The sequence below is a fragment of the Neophocaena asiaeorientalis genome, unplaced genomic scaffold (assembly GCF_003031525.2).
Source record: "Neophocaena asiaeorientalis asiaeorientalis breed wild unplaced genomic scaffold, Neophocaena_asiaeorientalis_V1.1 scaffold30, whole genome shotgun sequence".
Lineage (NCBI taxonomy): Eukaryota > Metazoa > Chordata > Mammalia > Artiodactyla > Phocoenidae > Neophocaena > Neophocaena asiaeorientalis.
Genome location: NW_020174923.1, coordinates 10,716,541 through 10,739,564, shown reverse-complemented (window position 1 = coordinate 10,739,564; position 23,024 = coordinate 10,716,541). Strand labels below are relative to the sequence as shown.

At 50.0% G+C, this 23,024-nt stretch overlaps 1 protein-coding gene across 1 annotated transcript in view; it reads right to left on the bottom strand.

Annotated features, from left to right (window-relative positions):
- RNF213 (ring finger protein 213) overlaps positions 1 to 23,024 on the bottom strand; it is a 109,231-nt gene that overhangs the window by 80,323 nt on the left and 5,884 nt on the right. Inside the window, 7 exon segments of the mRNA XM_024761024.1 lie at positions 1,773 to 1,975; positions 2,309 to 2,467; positions 3,021 to 3,196; positions 3,782 to 3,904; positions 4,184 to 4,708; positions 13,713 to 13,862; positions 18,762 to 18,922. Of these exon segments, the coding sequence (XP_024616792.1) occupies positions 1,773 to 1,975; positions 2,309 to 2,467; positions 3,021 to 3,196; positions 3,782 to 3,904; positions 4,184 to 4,708; positions 13,713 to 13,862; positions 18,762 to 18,922 (1,497 nt within the window).

Here is a 23,024-nt window from a genome sequence, read left to right as displayed (position 1 = left end):
GGAGTATAGAATTAAGAGATATACACTACTGCATATAAAATAGATAAGCAACAAGGATTTACTGTATAGCACAGGAAACTATATTCAATATCTTATAATAAGCTATAATGGAAAATAATCTGAAAAAATATATATACATAACTGAATCACTTTGCTGTACACCTGAAACTAACACAACAACTAACTATACTTCAATGAAAGAGAGAGAGACAGAGAGACAGAGAGAAAGAAAGGAAGGAAGGAAGAAAGGGAAAGAAAATCTTTTTAATGGACTTTAAAATGATTGTCTCTGTGTTGAAAAGCGCATCTCTATCTGGTTTGACAGCTTAAGTACCAGGACCCAGCCAGATAAAATCTGAAGTGACTAAGGCAGTGCTTCTTAAATAAGAGCAAATGGGACCTGCTATCCCAAATCACTACCACCTCCTCCGGCAAGATTAGATCAGCATCAGCTCTTGTCTGATGAGGGGTCACCTCAAGCATGGAAACAGCCAGTTTGGATCATCCAGCAAGTACAGGGCAAAACCAGAAAGTATCGCAGGGCTCTGTTCTTTGGTCAGCCCATACAGAATAGAGTCTTCTGGAGGCGATCGAGTCAACACTTGGGCACATTTAAGAAGAGAGCATGACGCTAGTTTCTTCTCTGTCTCTTTGGGCCAGTTCAAAATGACCAAGCACCTGCCCCACTGACCTCAATCGCTGTCAGCCCAACAGAGGTCCCAGCCACGGGCAGCATCAACTGCAAAGACCCCTCCAGATGATTCCAAAGCCCAGCCAGCAAATCACTCCCAGCTTTCAGGCCTTCCTAGCTGAGGTCCCAGACGTCAGAGAGCAGAAACCAGCCAGCCCTGCTGTGCTCCATCCAAACTCCTAACCCACACAAGTCATGAGTATAATTTAAAAAATAAATAAATAAACAAAGCACCTGGTCTTGGTGACAGACTGGAACATCTCTCTCAAAAGCTGACAGATGGATCTTTTTAAACAAGGACTTTAATATTAAACAGGCTTTATCTAATAGATATACATACAGCTTTTGAGTCACAAAATTGATTATCCATTCCTTCTGAGCATACATGGAATATTTATGACAGACCAAGAAGTCAGCCACAAAGAAGATCTAAGCAAGTTCCTAAAAGTAGAACCCATATAGACTCTCTATATAGAACACATGCACATGTACACACACACACAAATACACACGCACACTGGACACACACACCTGACACACACAAACACCACACACACTGAATACAGCGAGTAGAAAACAGAGCACAGAAAAAAGAATCAGATAACAGACAAGAGAAAGAAAGAGAAACAATAAAGTGAAAAAAAGAAAACAGAAGAGTGACACTTACGACAGACAGCAGGGGGCAGTGGATCCAGCCCTTGATGGCTTCTGCTGGATGTCTTATTCACAGTCGCCATTTGGAAATCTGGGAAGGTCTTGTGGTCCTGGCAGCCCTGTTTCCCTTGCCCTTGCCCCTGCTCACTGCTGCCCCTCTAGGCCCCAGTCCCTTTACTTCCCAGCGGCTCTATCTTCTCTCCTTTCCCTTAGTAAAAACCCTTTCCCTTGTTCACTCTTGTGAATGGTTAAGCCAACCTGATCAGAAACATGTTTCCAAGCTCAGGTTTATGAAACATAGAGCTGGGGGGTAGGGCAGAGCCAACGCCAAGCAAAGAGGACCCACACGGGCCAAGGAAAGCCTTTGATCCCCAGGAGTAATGTCCAGCCTTCTGAGCTCCGATCAGGAGCCCAGCCTGAGGCTTACCTCCCGAGCCCAGAAGGGAAGATTTCACATGGAGACAGCGGTTCACGTGCTCGCCTTCCTTCTGCTGAGGTTTGTAGATGAACTCATACTCCACAGGGCCCTTGCCTCGCCAGAGGACGTACTTGTATGGAATGGGCTTATCCAGGTGCTGCTTAGAAATGATGGTGCTGCCTTCAACAAGGGACCCGTTCTCATGTAGGTCTCTGTGAATAAACAGGACACCAGCCTGTTATCCAAAAATCCTCTCCCAGAAATCTTCATTCTTCTCAAACACAGCACGGAGTGCAGACCCAGAGCTATAAATCGATGCTGACCGAGAAGATGTTTCCGGAACAAGGCATGGTTTTCATGCAGAGACAGAAAACGGGCCAAGGTGAAGTATGACAAAGAAGTGCATTATAGGGAAGAGTTGTTTGAAATGTTCATCTTCCCAAAGTTCTAAGGATTAATCAACTTGATAAAAATTATGATTTCAATATATTTCAAAGACTGGATGTTCTGTACATTTCCTTACAGGCCTACTGGGATATACTCACTTGGTGTAGTACATCTCGCAGACATCATGATTCCATCCGGGCTTCCCAAATTCTTCTCCACCCCTAACAAACACTTTGTGTTGCCCGGGGTTGAACTGGAAATGTTCTGAAATGATTGCATGGAAGTACACCGTGATTCCTTCCAAGGAGCTCAGTGGGCTAGGGGAAAGCCACGGAGGAAAACACCGATTATATCTGGATCAGTCTACCTCTCTGCACACACACACAGGCACACGTGTGCACACAGGACCCTTGTTTCTTGGCTGTGCACTAAGACACACCCCAACAAAGTGCAAGAGCATCCACACTTCAGACAGGCTGTCTGCTGTGTGGGTGCCCTCGGCTCTCCCTCTACAGTGGAGGAGGACAGTGGGCGTGGTGGGGGTGGGGGTGATCTCTGCCCAGCTCCGAGGGGCTGAGGGCTGTGGCAGGAGGGGGTGGCTGAGTACTCTGGGACGTGACAGCCTCTCTCCTGACTTCTGTAAGGCCCGTGCTGCCTCAGGGACCCCAGGGACCATATTACAGAGCATTTTACCTGAGCAAGGAATTGGGACAGGTGCCCCTCCACTGCCTACCTCCTGAGTGTTCCCCTTTCCCCCAAGACTCAACAAGAGGGCAAGGTGGGAATCTCCTCTGGGGTGACATGGCCCCTTCCAGCCCCCGCTCAGGGTGGGGACCAGGCCTGTGCCGCCCCGAGCCGGGTCACACCCACCATTCCTTAGCTCTGTGTGCGCTCTCCCTCTGGCTCTTTTGCTCCCTCTCATTTTTCACAGTGGCTGCATTATTTCTGTTATTCCCCTCTGGCTTCTTCGGGTCCTTCGGCTTGGCCTTCTCATTTTCACCTGCTTTTCCTCCAGAAACACCCATCTGGTCCTTGGTTGCAGCTTCCTGGAACAAGCACCCAAACCCCAATCTTGATGACCAGCCTCCACGTTTGCCCCCAACAGGGGATGCTTCTCATAGCCGCCAGAGTGGTCACATTCCTTCCCTGCTCAGAACCTTCGAATGCCTTCTGGGCCACCTACCACAGCCTCCCAGGACTCCTCTCCGCACCGCTGTCAACGGCCCCTCTTTCCTGCTGCTCCCTGAACAGGTCCACCACACTCTACCTGGGGGCCTTTGCACGTCCCCAGACAGCCATGCGACTCGCCTGTCACTCTTTCAGATCTCCTTGGAAGGCCTTGCCTGTCACCCACCTCCAACACCCCAGCCCCTCGCCCTACTTCTCTCCGCAGCACTTCTCACAACCTGACCTCACTTTCTCTTTCTCCCCACTAGAATGTGAGCTCCAAAAGGCAGGAGCTGGTCTCATTTCAAATGTTAGGCTGCATCCCCAGCACCTAATACATATTCACCAAATGATTAAATTGAGCTGTGGAAGGAATGGGGCCAAAAGGAGCAGTCCATGGGACAGACAGCAAGGACAGGGATGGCCTCCTGGAAAGCCGACCAGGTCGGAACGAGACGCTTTACCTGGTGGTTGTCTTGGGAAGCAGGGACACTTGTGGGAGGCTGTTTCATTTTCTCAGTCTGATTTTTAACTTCTTTCCCAACTCTTTTCCCTGCACCAGCTGGCTCAGCTGCAGCAACACTTGCCTGGAAGAAATAAAGACCCCAAAACATCAGGGCCAACAGAACAAAATGGACAGGGAAACTCTGACTCAGTGGCATAAGGGTAAGTATATGCCACCAGCCCAGTGACAGGGGTCAGCAGCTCGGGGTGGAAGGGCAGCCCCTTCCACAGCCCCCCTTCCCAGGGAGCAAGTGCCAGTGGACACCCTTCCCAGACAGTGAAGTACTGTCAGAACCGCACTGCACAGCAAGGTGTCGAGACATAGCAGGCCAACCCCGGTCGTCACTCCCCTAACAACTCACCCCAGAGGCAGGGGCCCTGGCCTGCTGCCCAGTGGCCCGTGGCTCTTTCCCGGGCCTGGAGTGGTCCCCCTTTGGCTCAGGCAGTGGGAGCTCCTGAGCAGCATCTCTCTCCCTAGGAGGGCCTTCACTGGCAGAAGTGGGGAGGCCTTTGCCCTTGGAGGGGTTCGGGGAGTGGTGGTCCTTCCCTTCCGGGAAGGCTCCTTCCAGAGTCTGGTCCTGGGGTACCGGGCTGCTCAGAGACTCGGTGTCCGTAGCTGCTTCTACTCCTCTCACAACCTGGCCCTGCAGAGGGCGGCCCACAGCCTCCAGCGGCGTCTTGCCCACACTTGGGGGCTGGCTTGTCTGGTGGGTGGGACCACCCTGCTGAGCTGGGCTTTGGGGTGGGGCTGTGTCCGGGAGCTCAGGGTCTGCAAGCGAACTCAGACTACAGGGGCCCAAGAGGGATGAGGACAAGGAATCCAACTCTGCAGACATGGAAGCATTCCGATTCCTTTTCTTCCTTTTTCTCCTTTTTCTCCCTTTCCTCTAAACAGAAAAAGAGACACTCGTGTTATTTCTCAGGTTTACTATACTCTCACCAATGTTTTCCTCCAATTTCCTTTCAATTTCTGAAGTACGTCAAGTGTAGCTCGACCAAACCACCTTACATCTGTTAAATCTACCATTTCTTTACCTTGGAAAGAATGAAATTGAGACACAAAGTGAATGGGAGTGGTGAATAGAGGGGAGGGACAAGTGGGGAGCAGTGATGGTCACATGCTTCGTTCTGTCCAATCCAAGCTGAGATCCTCACATGGAATTCCTTCCCATGGGACATCCTTTAAGGATGGTTTTCAAATGTTAGAAAGCAGGTACAGGTCCCCACACATTATACTCCATATACGTATTATGTACAAAATAGAGACGGAAAAATGAACAGAAGTCTAAGTAGTTCCTTCCTGCACCTGCACGGGCAAGTTAAGCCTCTGCCTGAGATCCTTGCTCAAAGGGAAGAATCCTCAACTTCAGAATCAGAGATGGAGCCTGTGAGAAGCAGGTGTGGCAGGATCCTTTGAGGACCCCATGGGGCTGGATGCCCTGCACGCTTGGGGACCCTGCTCTGGAGCAAGTATTCATTGGTTCATTAAGTGCCAGTAATCATGCCTGGGCTGAGTCCCCGGGAGAGGGAGACGGAAGGCCTCGGGGTTTCTCTGCACGTGGAGTGGGGCAGCCTTGCTCTGGGTCAGCTTCCAGATTTTCTCCAAGAATCCCGACCAAACTTCGTGCCCACCTGCTCGAAACAAGCAACACGACACACAGGCTACCCTGGATGGCAATTTCCCAGCCTGACACTGACCCCTGCTAACATCGCAGTAGAAAGAGGCTTAAGAAAGGTCATTCGAGGCAGTCACTTCCCCAGCTTCCAGGGCGTACAGATCTCTGAAGATTTTGCCAACATACTGATGGTGACTCAGCACGTCTGGAGGACCCAAGGTTCTACATTTCCATGGTGCTGCTGCCAGACCAGGCCTGCTCTGTGAGCACGAGGACCAAGCAGCTCCCTACCCCAGGCGCCCGACTGATCTGACTGGCCTCGGGGCACAGGCACCAGCATCTCCATTAGCTTTCCTGGTGGTCCTGACATAAAACCTCACTGGGAACCACAGGTCAGACCAGCAGAAAGCTGTGTGCAGACCCCACAGCCCCAAGCCCTTTGCAGAATCTCCTCCTTTTTCAGCGTGAGGCTGGCTTAAATCAAGTCGCTTAGTTCTACACTGATTTACCAAGGAACCTGGAACGTTGTCCTAAGTGCATGGAACAAGAAAGTAAGACACGTTCCTCCCCTATGAAACTGATGGTTTAGTAGGAGAGAAAGACTAAAAACAAATGGTTTTAGCATGTTGGAAGGACTCGCAGGCTTCCCAGGGAAGAGGCGCAGGTTGAGTCTGAAAGCCACCAAAGGCCGAGGAGCCAGTTTCATCCATTCGGCAAAGATTCCCAGGTCCTACATGTCTGAAGGTGGCCAAAGCCACAGACTGCCTCATATGCTGACTTGCCCATCCAGAATCAAAGCGTACGTGTGGCCGGAAGACCCTGCAGGACTGGCCCTCACTGCCTGCTAACCTCATCCCCTGGCCTCCAGTATTAATCCTGTTTTTTACTTTCTTTATTTTAGGATGCTCTGGCATTTGCGGGGGCCTTGCTAATCCTGGAGAGACTGCCCCTCCCAGGGCTAGCTAATTCCCAGAGAGAGGGATCTCTCTGAGCAGATGAAAGATCTGAGCACATCTTTCATCTGCAAACCAACTAACACGGAGCCCTGCCGCCCACCTCCTTTATCAAACTCTCCCTCCAAGCCAACATTCCCTGCCCTAAATCACCGCAGGGCCAAGTACAGGACAGCTAGACAACCCTATAACCCAGAGCCCACAAAGAGTATTCAAACCAGCCAAACCTAAACCTGCTCGAACCTGCCTGCCTTTCCCCACAAGGCAGACTCTGGGCCACGTTCTCCCCTTGCTCCTTCTCCCTCCCGTGGGGCCCTGTGGACGTGGCCCCCCTCCTGGAACCCGTAAGTACCACTGACCTCTCGTGTCATCACCAGTTATACGAGCAGGGCGCCTCCTGCCTCAGGTTCTGTCTTTCCCCAGACACCTCCTTCACTTAGTCCTCTGCCCCACACCCCTCAGCAGACCACCCAGACACCCTCAGTAGGAAAGCAAACCTTCACAGCCCCGCATCTGCTTATTTCCCTCCTTAGCCACTGTCAACTAAATATGTCTTTATTTTCTCTCCCCTCCAGGAAGGAAGTCCTTATTTTCTTCACTGCTGCCTCCACAGTGTCCAGAACAATCCTTGACCCCCTATAGGTGCCTAATCACTTCTGTCTCATTAAATAAATTCCTTGGAAAGTCCCGTGTTTCCCTGTAGCACCAGCACGTTTCCTCTCTCCCTGGGACCCCACAACCCTCAGTCGGCTCTGTGATCAGATCCAAGAACAAAAGGTTTTGACTTCTGATTTCCAATTTGCCTTTCTCCCCTTTACCTTGCTTTCTCCTTTTCTTATCCTTATTTAACTGTTCTTTATATAAGCTGCTTCAAAACCCTTAGAATGAGACTTAGATTTTGCACAGGTGACTTAGAGTTCTCTCAACACACGTCTACGGGGGCACGTGAGTGCCCGGCCCCCTCATGGGTCTATAGACAGGACTGGGATGTTGGCAGATCTCAGGCTGCTGGCACGCCTGCCATACAGCAAGGCTCGAGGCTAAAGCCTAAAATTTTCCTTGACAAAAATCAAGTTTATATGTATGATACTTGTTACAAATTTACGTATTCCTAATTCTTGTGGTCTGTCATTCTGACCACATTAGTCAGGAATATGCATACTAAAACTAAACACTGCTGATCGGGAATGCATGCACGGACCCGGGCCACAACCTCTGGATGTTGGCGGCGGATGGGGGCGGTTGGGAGGAGACCCCAATAGTTGCCCATGTTTACAATGGATGGTAGGGGGTGAGTATTCACTTCGTTAATCCTGCATTTATGTTATACATACCCTTTATAGTGGGCATAATATTTAATTAAAACATTTTTTAAATGAAGAGTTTATTGACTTGGAAGGGATGCTACCGAGCTTTCTGGGGGACTGCAATGTCCTGTCTCTGGATCTGGTGGGGGTGACGAAGCTGTACACACAGCAGAACATCTAGGGGGCTCCGCCCTGAAGACCTGTGCATTTCACTCAATACCAATTATACCTCAGTTCAAAAGCTATGCTGCGGGAGCTTCCCTGGTGATACAGTGGTTAAGAAATCTGCCTGCCAATGCAGGGGACATAGGTTCGAGCCCTGGTCTGGGAAGATCCCACATGCCGTGGAGCAACTAAGCCCATGGGCCACAACTACTGAAGCCTGCGTGCCTAGAGCCCATGCTCCACAATAAGAGAAGCACTACAAGGAGAAGACTGTGCACCGCAACAGAGTAGCCCCCGCTCACCACAACTAGAGAAAGCCCGCGCGCAGCAACAATGCAGCCATAAATAAATAAATTTATAAAAAAAGAATGTACAACATTATAAAAAAAAAATGGGGTTTGGTCAGAATACACCTCTGATTTTATAATGAGCATCAGTTTGTTTTTCCATCAAAAGAACAAAGGCCTCCCATACAGGGAGAGCAGAGAGGATACCCCAGTCTGAGGGAAGGCAGGCCAGCCTCATTCACTCACCTGAGTGCTGGGTCAGGAGCACACAGAAGGGTGGTGCTGCGGACCCTGAAATGGTACCTATAGCAGGATGTGGGGTGACAGGTGGGAACACTGACTTGTTGGACAGAAAGTCAGTGAAACCGCTTGACAAAAGCTGACGTGTTGGAGGCTAAGTGGGCCCACTAGCTCTGCCCCAGTTCCCAGGGGTCCTCTGCCTTCACCTGCACTGATAGTGACAGGGAGAGAGTAGAATAATTAAAGTTAGTTTAGAAATCCCACTAGGGCATTAAAGACAGAAAAGGAATTTTAAGGGAGCTTAGGAAGCTGTTGCAGGCCAATGACCACGCAAGAAAAGAATCCAGCAACCTAGCAATAATCTGCGCTACCTTGAAGGAAAACCAGGCACATCCAAGCACCAGGCACACTCAAGCCACAGGTTCTGATAGTTAAAACACAAGACAATAGATATGGGGTCTTGGTCTTGTTACTTGAAGTCAGGGAGTTAATGGTCCCCAAAGAGTAGCATTTCTGAATGTAGTCAAGACGGGAGCATAGGTGAGGGGGGGAAAGAAACTAGGTGAAAGAGGACACTATACTGAAACCTTAGATGAATTACAATATTTTAGTGTATGTTACCATCCTTTTGCTAACACATATGTGATTTAAATAGTGCCATGATTGTCCCTGTTAGACCATATATAGGGTCAAAGGAGGAACTAATGATGTAAGCCTTGATGTCTACCCAAAAATGAGGAAGAAGGTGGTCTTCTCCCCTCCCCACTTTTTCTTTGGTTATAAAAATGTAGCCCTCTTTGTTCTTGGGGCTGCACTCCCTTGCCTGCCCACTTGTATCTGTCACAAGTGTCCTATGCTAACAAACTCACTCTTTGTCTATCGCTTTGCCTCATGCTGAATTATCTCTGTGATGAGACAAAAGAACCTGAGTTTCATTAAGCCCCGAGACCAGGTGAGCAGTTTCAATTAAAAGACAGTGGGTCCGAGTCCAATCCGAGAAGGAGTGTGGTTCCAACAGCAAGTGCTTTGCCGACTCAGGGAGAACGGCAGGGCTGAGGACAGTGTCACCTTTCCACCTGGCATCTGATCAAGCACTTCCTTCTAGTAAACAGGCACTGCCCAAGCTCCCGCTCTGCAGCCTTCCTTCCCACCGTTTCCAGACCCAAGTAACCTTTCTCAGCTTCAGTTTCCACTTTTGTAGAACTGGGATGACACACGTGGGCAGTGCTTTAGCGGGGGGAGCGGGGTGGGGAGTCTGTCTACAAACGTAAGGTGGGCTTTGCAGAATCAGCAAGAGAAAAGAAACTGGGATGAGAACTAGAAAGATCAGGTTGACCCCCAGCCTGACCTATCCCAACCAGTGGTATCATTAGGACCAGGGCTGGCCTCTCAATTAGACGCTAGCCAACTGCAAAAGGGAACTAAGACTCCATAGTAGGGAATGCCGAGGACGAAGTGAGGGTCCATCAGGAAAAAGTCCAACAAGAATCTCTACTAAGGGAACAACACGATTCCTGGATGTGCTGAGGAAGCCTGACTGGACCAGTTCTGGAGCCTTGGAGAGGTGCTTGGACCATCCCTGCCCCGCCAGCTGCGTGGCGTCCTGCTCCCACTCCCCCACTCCAGGAAATGGTCCCCTGAACCTCCCATTCTCAGCCAAGTGGCTCAAGGATTAACTCTACTCCAGCTGCAGGGTCAGCATACCACCCTGGCCACAGTGACTGCTTCAGGGATGGGTATGTATTCCAATCACAGCCACTGAGGTTTGAGGAGAGCTTCCCCTGGGAAAGAGACGCTTCCTCTTCCTTCTCTGGAAGCCCCCGAAGGAGGCATTCTCTTGTCCCCTGAATGATGCAGTGGGAAGTAGATAACTGTGGAAGGGTCCACAGTGGTGGAAACTGCTTCTGAGAGGCCAAGGAGCTAACTGACATGAGAAAGGCAGTGCAAAGACACAGAGAGATACCCGGACTTTGGGAATATCATCTAGGTGCCCAGATTAAACCTCGCATGCAGCTAGGTCTACCTGAGGATTTCTCAGTTACGTGAGTGACAGATTCCCTTTATTGTATTAATTAACCAGAGCTGGGTTTCAATTATTTGCAACCAAAAGATTTCTAATGGTTAAAATACTCAAACTTCCGAGTAGGGTGTTTCCTTTTTACAGAAGCCCCAAATAAGTCTAGGTAATCATGTTCTAACAGCTTTGGTGCATAAGATGTCAGGCTCTGGTAGATATGCTTGGGCCACAGCATCCTCAGGGCTCCTGTATCATTCATGGCACAGTACAGGAGGATCCCTCTGTGACACGTGTGTGACCAGATGCCTTCTGGGCATCACAGAAGTTGGTGGGAGGTTTCTGACCTCATGAACAGGTGCCAGCCGCCCTCCCCAGGGAACATGGGTCAGGTATGCCTTCTAGAAGGAAGGGCGCTGTCAGCAGGGAAAGAACAAGGAAGCACACACCACAGTGAGCTAGGCGACCCCGCAGAACCAGGAGGGCCTGGGAGGTGCAACTGTGTAAAGATGGCAGTAAATGCAAGACGGACCCCTGGAGGGACGTGACCCAGTTCCTGGAAGACAACCATTGGGAGAAAGGGTGACACGATAACAGCCCATCACACGGACCCCAGACCACACCCCAGCCCCCAAGAGCAGACTGGTGGATGTCACCACACCTGTGGTGGCAGCCACCAGCCCAAACCCTCTTTTTAATATAACCAAAACCCTGGAATCTAAAAACATGATACCAATGAACTTATTTACAAAACAGAAATAGACTCACAGACATAAAAACAAATATGGTTATCAAAGGGGAAATGTGGGGGAGGGATAAATCAGGAATTTGGGATTAACAGATACACACTACTATATATAAAATAGATAAACAACAAGGACCTATTATACAGCAAAGGGAATACAGTCAATACCTTGTAATAACCTATAATGGAAAAGATTCTTAAAAAGAATCTATATATGTAATATATACATAACTGAATCACTTTGCTGTACACCTGAAACACTGCAAATCAACTATACTTCAATTTGAAAAATAATAATAAAATATGTAAATAAATAAAACCAAACCCCACCCATCTGAGAGGCAACAGGGCAGCCTCTGGGCAGCGGGCATGTGCTCTCCTCTGATCACCCCTCCAGGAGAACTATCCCACATTTGCTGCCCACTTACCTCTTTCTCCTGGGAACTGCCTTTTATGTCCTTCACCCATTGTTCTGTTAGTGCGTGGATGTCTTATTTCTTTGAGAGAATTGATTAGGTATTCCAGTCGTGAACCCTTTGTCACATGTTGCAAATGTTTTCTAGCCATCTGCTTTTCCACGTTATTGCTGAATGGTCCCCTCTAACTCAGAATCTGGAATATTTTTGTGCCCCTATCAGCATTTAAGGGGTTGTTTTGGTGAGCCTTAGGAATATCTATATAATTTTATAAATAGTCACCTATATTTACAAGAACTTTTACGGTGTATTTTACTTTAACATGGTCAACCAAGCTGGTATATATTTTAGTGTTTAGTATGAGTAAAGAACCATTTTTTCCAAATGGTGAGCCACGGTTCAAACACCCCTTACTTAACACAACTTTACTCTCTGATACGTGAGTCCTTTATCACGTACTCAACTGCCATAAATGCTCACATCTGTGTCTGGATGTTCTACGTCAACCCTCCCTGATGGGTCTCTGTTACTCCATTAGGATGTTATATTGCTATGTTTATAGCTTATGATACATTTTGATGTCAAATCTCCCATTTATTGTTCTACTTTTCTACATTCTTCATAGGAACTCTTGCCAATTTATACTCTAGATGGACTTTAGAGTCTTTTATCTATTTCAAAACAAAAACAAAAGCAAAAACAGACCCACTGGGAACAATACTACTTTTACACATTAATTGGCTAATTGGATGTATACATCTGAGGAGAGAACTGACATCTTTACGATATTAAACCTTCCTTCTGGGAAAATCTATTTGCAGTTTGGTTTTCCTGTTTGTGTAGATCATGAAGGGGTTCTCCACCCACCCACCTCCATTTTCTGTTAGTGCTCGCACCCTGATGTCCGCTGTATTTACAAGGTGCTTTTTTTTTTTTTTTTTTTTTTTTTTTGCTGTACGTGGGCCTCTCATTGTTGTGGCCTCTCCCGTGCTCCGGATGCGCAGGCTCAGCGGCCATGGCTCACGGGCCCAGCCGCTCTGCAGCATGTGGGATCCTCCCGGACCGGGGCACGAACCCATGTCCCTTGCATCGGCAGGCGGACTCTCAACCACTGCGCCACCAGGGAAGCCCTACAAGGTGCTTTTGCTTTTTTTGTTTTTGTTTTTGGCTGTGCCACATGGCTTGTGGGATCTTAGTTCCCCAACCAGGGACTGAAGTCCGGCCCCAGGAGGTGAAAGCACCAAGTCCTAACCACTAGATGGCCAGGGAATTCCCAAGGTGCTTCTGTTCTCAACTAACCAACAGATCCAAGCCCAGAGGCAAGACCACACCTGGTTTACATGCTTCCCCCTCACACCGAGCACCCAGTGCCCCACAGGCAGCAGCTGCTCAAATAAATCTTTGTTAAATGAATCAATGGCCATCTTACTCACGAAAAATGTCACCACTCTGTAAAAGACTGATAGTTAAACACCACAAACATCACTCTTCAATGTCTGAAGCCTCACTGCTTTTCCTCAAAAGCAAATATACTTCCATTATATATATTAGCTAGTTTCACTTTTGATATTATTCGTGAAATCTGCAAGACTCACAAATGCCATAGAAAATGAAAGAAGTCAGGATTTGAACTTCCAGAAACCAGAGACTAAATTTAGCGGCTTCCTCTGCACAGCTGGGGTTCAGAACACGAGCCCAGAACCTCAGGCGCTGGCAGTTGCAGAGACTGGGGGTTTTCTCTAAGCCCCAGCAGAGGCTCGGCCTTTGACTCCCACCAGACTGGTCCCAGCTCCCACGGAAAACCCAGGCCCCCGCTGCTCTTTTCCATGAAGAGAATCTGTATGGCCTGTGGGGCTTTCGGGGTAAGTTTTCCCAGGAACCAAAGAAGATAGCTGCACAAGAAATTAAAAGATGGATGGAAAAGTGGGGTAGGGCGCCACATACAATAAAGCTGAAATTCAGTGTTAGCAGAACATCCTCAGAGTCACAAGAGCTGACACCTAAAGGCATGGCTCCTTCCTAGACCAGCCCAGGTAGGAGTGAAAAGCACCTCCCCACCAGCCATCCTCAGCATCAGAGAAGGTGTGGGGCTCAGTTTCATGCAAGCCTCGGAGGGAGGCATTGTGTGCCACTATTTATGCAAACTACCTGCTCAGAGTCTGAAGAGCACGCGTCAGGGACCTCAAACGGGGTTGCATCCTCTTTTCTTCTTTTGCAGGCAGAGTAACTAGCAGCCTCCAGCTCATCGGATGTGGATGCGCCGCCTGCCGCATCTACAAAACCCTCTGACGCAACTTCCTGTTGAAACATGACCCCCTTCAGACAGGACAGGGTGACCACAGGCCCCGCTCCATCAGGACCTAAGGGACCCCTAACTCAGGCCCAGGCAGAGAGATGCTCTCGAGTGAGGACTAAACCAGCCCCCCAGCCCCCGGGGCGTCCAGGCTCAGCAGGCACAGGGTCCCGGGTGTAGGGAACCCAAGAAAGGGTCCTGCAGGTGGCAGGCAGAGCAAATCCATGCAGGCAAGCTGCCCCATGCTAGAGCTGGTGCCTGTAAGCCTTGGCACACCGGACCTCCCATGCAAGCAGGCCCAGGCCCTGGTTCCCTAAGCTCCATCACAATGCCTAGGCCGGTGCTTCCACACAGATGCAGCTGTGGGGACACTCCTGGAGGAGCAGGCAGCCCAGCACCTGAGGCCAGGCCTCGAGGGGGCTCTCGGGGACGGGGGGCACGCAGGGCAGTGCCCAACCCCTCTGGATGGCACACCCCAGGGAGCACAGAGCCAGTCCTGCGCCATTCCCCTTGGGTGCAGGTCAGGGGAGGGTACCTGGGCCTCCCACATGGGGGCCTCATGGCTGGCACTGCCCTCAGGGACGGACAAGGAGAAAGACCATGAGCCTCTGACCGAGTGTTGGGGAGGGCAGGCAGTCAGCGTGGAAAGGGAAGGGGAGTTCTCCGAGGGGTACTTGCAAAGGCCCAGTGGGTGAGACGGGTCAGAGCACATGGGTGGCCCAGGCGCAAAGCCCACCCCAGTCAGCGCCAGGTACCCAGGCTGGCTCCATCCCCTCCCAGAAGGAAGCCGACGATGGGGACCGAGGTGACACTGGAAGGAACCACAGGGTCAGTAGGCGCCTTCAACCCAACTCTCTGGGCTCCATCCTGTGCCCCTCTTCCTCACAGGGCGGGGGAAGCTGTCCCAGGGGGAGAAAGAATCCATTTGGAAGCAAGAACCACCAAAGCCGCCCTGTCAGTCAGCACCAAAGGGCCACCACAGGAAGGGCAGGTAGGGACAGGTGCTCCCCACGGCCCGTAACCCCAACACCCCTGCACCCACCGCACGACAGCCGGGTGAAGGGCTCACTCACTCAACGGCTGGGGATGAGGCCAAGTGGTCCGGGTCCTGGTTCTGGCCTTTTCCCTTGGTCCCCCGCATGTCATCCCACCACTGTTAGAACATCACGGCCTCGCCCACAGGCCCTTCCGACCACACACACGCCACTGTCTACTAGGATTATATAAGGTCACTGCAGGGACTGGTAACAGTCACAGAAGCCCTCAGGAGCTAATCACCAGACAACCCCCCAGCGTTCCTGTGTTCACTGCATCTGGCTTCTCCTGTGTGGGTAAGTGTGCATTCAGGCTTTTGTTTTTAAATCCCCTTCTATGACAATATTACACAGTTTTCTTATATCGAGGAGAAGATCATAACATAACCTAAAGTTAACCACTTTAAAGTGCACAACTCAGTGGCATTTAGTACTGTATGACCATCACTTCCATGTAACTCCATCATTCTCGTCCCACCAGGAGGAACCCCGTACCCAGCCCCTGGGTGAGCTCCGGGCACCTGCGTGGCTTTCTCCAGATTCCTCACCAATCCTGGTAGCTGTTTCAAAATCTTATTCCCCAGAGGAACCTTCTTCTCAGGCTTTTCACCCCAGGCTTCCAGCACATCTGCTGGTGACCCCAGCTGGAACCTTCCACCCGGGGTGGGGGGAGCGCAGGTAGCACCTTTCCATCTGCCTTCAGTGTTTTTGAGGAACACCCTCTGCACAGCTGCTTTTCCACCCTTAGAGAGTTAATTCCGAGTCAGGTGTAAAAAAGGCAAGTGCCCTGTGTTATTCCTTCTGGGAACTCCCAGACAGGTCACAACATACTTCCTTGGGGACAGGTCTGCTCGGCCCCCTCCGGAACGGGGAGCCCACAGCAGAACATCAGAACGAGGCTGTCATCCTCAGACCACCAGCACGCAGGAGAGGAGGGCACGGCTGAGTTAAGGTTGAGCTACGGCACCACAAAGCTCTCCTACCAGGTTAAGCCCCTTTTTCTTGATTCTGCGCTCACTTGGTTACTGCAAACCTCAGACTACTTTCCAGAGTTCCAGTAAAGTTTATCCTTACAGTTCTCACTTACTGGGGTGTTTCTCTGAGGGGACAGGCCCTTGGAGTTCCCTTCTCTGCCATTTTTGCTGATATCACTCTACTATTCATTGTCCTTTATCTTTTTATTTATCTATCTGATTTGATTACAAGAATTCCTTCATATCTTTAATCTTTGACAGAAATAACAGTTGGAAGCCACAGTACTTTCTGCCATAAGGATGATACAAATGACACTCCCCAGGGTGGAATATTCAGGTGGACTCCAACATTTGGCCACAAAACACTAAGGCTGTGATAAAATCTTCAAATGAAATCTCACATGCCTGAGGTTATTTTCTGACAATGACAGTAGAGAAGCAGAAGAGCAGGGGGCACCTGCCTCACAGGGGGTCCCACCACATTACTCTCACCTGCAGGGAGAAAACTGCCCCATCGCTGCAAATGCTGACTTTTACTCAATTTGTTCGTTTGATAGGTTTAATATAAAACCTTGCAGCTCTTTTGAGTGTTTGATTCAGAGGTGGGACAGTTAAACGTTTAATGGCCATTTCTATCTTCTCTATTGTGGACTATATCTATTGTTGGCCCATCTTTCTATTGGGTTGGTTACTGTTTTCTACTTGATTTCGAAGAGCTTTTGACATATTGAGGCAACTCACTCTTTGCTAAAAAAAAATGTTATGTAAATACAAATCTTTTTATGTACATACAAATACGTATTTTTCCTAAACTGTTTGCCCTTCATTTGTACTCATGATATGAGGTTTTTAATTCTTTTAAGACTTTTTCTGGAGTCACATATACCAATCTTTTATTTGTATTTTTCACCTTTGCTTTAATTACTAGAAAATCTTTCCCCATCCATGGGTCAGATAAATATTTATGTATATTTTCTCCAACTGTTTTTATACACATTAGGGTTTGTTTCTGGATTAGCTATTCGGGTACATTGACTCCTCCCAAGATTCACTGTTTTGTTTTTTTTTTTTGCGGTACGCGGGCCTCTCACGGTTGTGGTCTCTCCCATTGCGGAGCACAGGCTCCGGATGCCATGGCTCACGGGCGCAGCTGCTCCAGGGCATGTGGGATCTTCCCGAACTGGGGCACGAACCCGTGTCCCCTGCATCGGCAGGCGGACTCTCAACCACTGTGCCACAAGGGAAGCCCCAAGATTCGCTGTTTTAATTGGCTTTGAAACATGTTTTTGTTCATCTAATACATCAAGTCCCACTCAAGGCTTTTCTTTTTAAAATTTTTCTTGGTTATTCCTGCTCATTTTTTCTTCCAAGAGAAGCTTAAACTTACTCAGTCAAGGTTAAAAAAAAAAAGCCCTAATCCTGCTGGGCTCAATACCATTTTCAATCACAGTGTCATACACTTACTTCCTAATGGTGTGTGTTTCTTGATACTCACTTTAAGAGTGTACCCAAGGGACTTCCCTGGTGGCACAGTGGTTAAGAATACACCTGCCAATGCAGGGGACACAGGTTCGAACCCTGATCTGGGAAGACCCCACATGCCATGGAGCAACTAAGTCCGTGCACCACAACTGCTGAGCCTGCACTCTAGAGCCCACATGCCACAACACTGAGCCTGTGTGCCACAACTACTGAGCCCACACACCACAACTACTGAAGCCCCATGCCTAGAGCCCGTGCTCCACAAGAGAAACCACTGCAATGAGAAGCCTGCGCACCGCAACAAAGAGTAGCCCCCGATCACTGCAACTAGAGAACGTCTGCACACAGCAACGAAGACCCAACGCAGCCAAAAATAAATAAATAAATTTATTAAAAAAAAAAAAAAACGTTTACCCCAAATTTCAGTGTCTGACGGGGCCCAGGTTGGGAGCTGGCCACCCTGCTTTGGACAGGATTACTGTCCAAGGGGAAGGACACTCACATATACACATCACAACTACCCCACACACTCACACACACACATATACCACACATGCATTCTCATACGAGTGCACACACATTTACTATGTACACACATTTGCTCACACATGCATGCACACACACACTCACAAAGGGCTGCAACACTGCCAGCTGCAGTACCTCCCACACTGTCTGACCACAAAGAACAACTGAGGACCAGACAAGAAACCAGCCCCTACCAGGCAGAGAGACAATGTCCCGCCCAGTCCTGTAAGAAACCAGGGAACAGACCCGGCTGTCTGCATCTGGACAGGCTAGACTTCAGTGTGGGGAGCTCTCCCCCATCATTCTCCCTGAATCTGCCCATGTAACTCTCTGCAAGCCTCGTCTGGGCTCCAGCCTGGTCACTTACTCAGGAGACGCTCTCTCGGGGTCTGACACTTACAAGGAGAGCAGACAGCTTGGCTTCCCCTTCAAGGAAGAACATCTGGGTAACTGGTGGCATTTCCCGAGCACCCCCCTTTCCTCAGAGCCTGGAGGCACCTTATGGACTGCATGGTCCATGCAAAACGCCCAGAGAAGAGCCAGATACCCACGTGGCAGAAGCTCAGGCACCCAGCCCCAGCCCAAGCACAGCATCTGAGAGACACGATGTGCTGGGTTTATGGTGGGAGGAAAAGGAAGGGGGATGGGAAACCAGAGACCCTGCGATGAATCAGGCACAGAAGGGGCGGCTCTGGCACAGCCCAGCATGCAGGGGCCAACGGGCTGCACATCAGAGTAATAACGTTTTCCCAGAGAAGATGCTGTGGGGACATGCGGGACCTTGTTCAGCCACTGATGAAACCACAGCAAGAAACAGCATCCTTGCAGAGCAGGTGGACGGGCAGAACCATTCCTCCCAGACCCACTTCCCCAGGGGCCAGGCACTCACTCTCTGCATTTGCCAGGAGACGTCCGAACAGGGCTCATCTAGGTTTTCTTGCAAATCACCTGAGCCCAGCGAAAAGAAAGGGCTGCTGTCCGCCCTCAGCTCTTGTCCACACTCCATTTCTCCCTCCGGGGCCGATGTCGCCTCGAGGCTGTTCTCAGAATCTACAAAGGCAGACGCACAGGGGTCACATCTCGGAAAAACAAGTGAACGTCACGAAGGAAAACTTGGATCCTCCCACGAGCGTTGTCCAAGATTAGCCCTCTCCCCACTCGAGATCCCGCCCTGCGTGTGGTGAGGCAAGCCTGGTACAATTTCTGCTGTCTGGTGGGCAAGAGGGACCCAGGACCCTGGCTCCAGCCCAGCAAGAGAGCACAGTCCAGCGCCTCCTTGTGTCTGCATCAGCACAGCCCCAGACCCTGATGTCTCAGCGACACCTCAAACTCTACAGAGCTCCAAACCGGGACTGCCGCCCAGCCCTCCCTCTCAAAAGCAGCCCCCCTCTCTCCCCAGGGGCAGGCTCCCCCTTCCCAGCCCGTCTCCCAGCAGGGCCCAGGGGTCTCCCAACACCTCCCTGTACTCATCCATCCGTGTGTCCTGGGGGTTGGTCTGTCTCCAAATTCACACCCATTTAGAGCTGACACCCACAGCACCAAGAGCCTGATACAGTGACCCCACACACACACTGAATCCTTCAGGGGACCTATTTTCAAACCTGGGTCTCGACGGCCCCCCCAGAGACACACACACTCCAGATGGTTTTCTGCCAGGAAGCCTCCCTTAGACTGATCCCCAAGGCCCCAGGCCCACGCGGGGAGGAGGGTGAACTTCCAAAAGCGCCTTCCACTCCCCTCTCCCGGTGCCCAGTCGTATCACCGCCCTCCTCTGTAAGTTCTGGAAGGCAGGGACCAGTGGCCTCGTTCTTGGAGTCCCCAGCGCCTGGAACATAAAGCCCCTCAGGAGGCTTCACTGGATGATTTCAATTAACAGGAATCAGAATTTCTAACAAATACATTAAACAACTACAAACACACTTTGAACCTTAAGGCCAAAGAACTAAATAAAGCTGGGAGAGTATTTTTAACACACGACAGCCCGGGGCCACTGTCCTTTGATGATAAACTGTGGGCATCCTGACCTCCTCTCTCTTCCCCCAGCCTCCACTGTGGGGGGGTGGCCCCCCATTAGCCTGATTCAATCAGAACCTGGCATTTCCGTGGCCCCAGTGATTGGCAGAAGTATAGCAGGGGTCCAGGGCTGGTTACTGGGGTTTCGAACTCATCAACTCCTTCTTCCCAGTCAGACAAACAGACCCTATGCTTGAAAACGACCAGTCTGCCTCCATGAGGGCAGCAGCATAAGGACAAAGCAGGGCTGTCGGGACCTGAGAAAGATGCAGAGCCGTGCGTAGACCTGACCCCCTCGGTCTGGACACAGCGTGTGCGGCCCAGTGTACTTCCTCCTGCCGAGGAAGCAGGGAGCTGGGTTGCCAGTTGCCTCCAATATAAACAGCCCCAGTGACTGTGAAAATCAGTAAGAATAACCTAAAAAAGGAAGAAAAGGATCTTCCCAAAAGAAAAGAGGCAGTTCAAAGAAAAAGAATTATAAGTGAGCTCTTAACCCTTAGTTTCCCTACCAATGAAGGAAGTGACAGTGGAACCCAAGAGGTACCCGTTTCTACCCATCTGACTGGCCCAAACCTAGACAGGGTATAGCTGGAAATGAAACCTTGAAGACCCTGCAGACAAGAGGGGCCGGAAGAAGCCTTGTGTGGGGGAGGTTTTGAAGGTCTCCATTGTAAATGCACCGGCCCTTGGGGGCCAGCAGGCCGCTCCTTGGAGCTTGTCCTCCAGACAGACTGGCCTCAGGGCAGATCCCGTGCAAGGATCCAGCCCAGCCCTGTGCACCTGTGGCAAAAGAACAGGAGTCCAGGACGGGGCTGGCTGCCGTGTGGCAGAGCTGAGACCGGTCTCAACTAGAGGCCACGGAGCGGTGCCACATGAGGGAAGCAGAGTGCACCAGCTTATAGAAACGCATGTGCGTGTGTGCATGTTTCCACGCGGAGGAAACATCTGGAAGGCGACACACCAAACAGTTAATGGTGTGTTAATGGGGGATGTGAAGGGCCTGGGCTGGGGGTAAGCTGAGGGGGCTTTACCATTTTTTATATCCTCCTGTAACATGCAGGTCATTTGCACCAGCAGGTACTTGGTCTACAATCATCAAAATAAAAAAGAAACTAGCTGGACTCAGTAGGAGCAAAACTTAACTAGCACCTACTTGATACTCTGCGTGCTAACCCATCAAGTACTCACGCCACACTGTGACTTGCTCAGGCCCCCAGCTGGCAAGGGGGCGGGCAGGGCTTGAATCCAGGCTCAGAGGCCAGGATAGGCCCCGGGGACAGCGCTAGGGCCACGGTCCTTCCCCCAGGACTGTGGCTGAATCAGAGCAAATTCCTGTCCCTGCCCCATGAAGCATGGGCTCACCAGGTACATGCACGCTGGGCAGCATGACCTCCTATTGCAGCGCCCCTGCAGACAGGTGTGCCTGCAGGTAACAGACACACAGGTATCCAGAGAGGGCTAAGAGGGTCTGAGCTCCCCTTCAGACAGATTCCCAAATCCAGTCAATGGCTGATTACCACATGAATAGGCGAGAAGGGCAGGGACCTCACAGGCAACCCCAAATCACTGCTACAAAATTAGTTCAACCTCAATCAGTCAGCTGCACAGACTCCATGCCTAGGCTCCCAAATGAGCCCCGACAGCAGCTCTGGGTCTGCCACCCTCAGCAATCCCCACCCCTCCCTCAGCTGGAAAACAGGGGCTGCAGCTGCCTTGTCCTGAAGGCTAAAGAAAGTACTGCATACCTCAAGCTTTTATATGAGGTCCCTAGAGCAGCAGAAGTCACAGAGACAGAAAGTAGGATGCCAGATGCCAAGGGTTGGGGGAGGAGGAGGGGCAGTTAGTGTCTAATAGGGACAGAGTTTCAGTTTGAAAAGAGGAAGAAGTTCTGGAGATGATGGTGGTGATGGCTGTGCAACATTGTGAATGTGCCTGATGCCACTGAACTGTCCACGTAAACGTGGTTAAAATGGTAAATTCTGTGTGTCCGTGCAAATGATCAATCTATAATAAGAAACAGAAGAGAGTTTTATTTGACCAAAACTGAGGACTATAGCCCAGGACAGCCTCTCAGTAGTTCTGAGGAACTGCTCCATCGAAGCATGGTTTTCAGCAGTTTTATATCTTGTCAGAACAAAGAACACACACCAAACATGACAGGGATACATCCCTTCAAAGTTTCAGATGAAGTAGGTTAGCACGTACACTGCAAGGCAGTATGACCCCGGTGTCTAGGAAGTGAATCTTAAATATGGGGATGGGGGTGCTGATGTGGACGCCACAGCAAGGGAGGCATTTATCCTTATCTTCAAAGTGGAGTCGCTAATGGTTAAAGCACATGTGTGAGGTATGTTTGACAGGCCATGAGTCAGGCTGTTCCAGTTCACACAAAGTTCAGGCTGAATCATGTATAAGCCCAAACGACTTCCCCATACTTCAGTTTGTGAAAATCCCTTCCATCATCGTTTTAAATCTTTTATCACAATTAAAAAAAATTAAAACCACCACATAGAAAAACGCAACTCTCTCAGCCCATGCACTCCTCTCACCACCAGGCAGCTCCTGGGTCAGGTGCGGTGGGCATTGAAGGGGAGCAGAATTTCCCACCCCAAATATGTCACTTTGGCACGAGGATTATTTTGTGCTAAAGACAATTAAAACTAAGCAGATTCAAGAAAAACTCTTGGCCTCCCCCTCAACGGCCTAAATTTACAAAAAAATTTAGGTCTATACCTAAATTAGGTCTATACCAGGAAGAGAGCCATTACTATAGTTACCATTTACCAAAAAACTTATCTGCATAATAGAGCAACCTCTATTTTCCAAACTTCTCCTCTGCCTTGCTGTGAAAAGCCCTCCTCTTTGCAGCCCCAGATCCTACCCTTCTCCTTAAGTAAGGGTGTTACAGACGCTTCAATTACCTGGCTGCCTTTTGGGTCTCCTATTTTTATGGGCTCCCATACACATGAAATGTTAATCTGTCTCTTATGAATTTAAGTGTTAGACCAGCCAAAGAATTTAGGAGGGAAGAGGGAAATGTTATCCTTCCCTGCAGCACAAACTCAAAGGCCAGTGCAGGCAGCCACAGAAATCAAGTGGCCGCATCAGTGGACCCACAAGCGCTGGCAGGCGGGCAGCT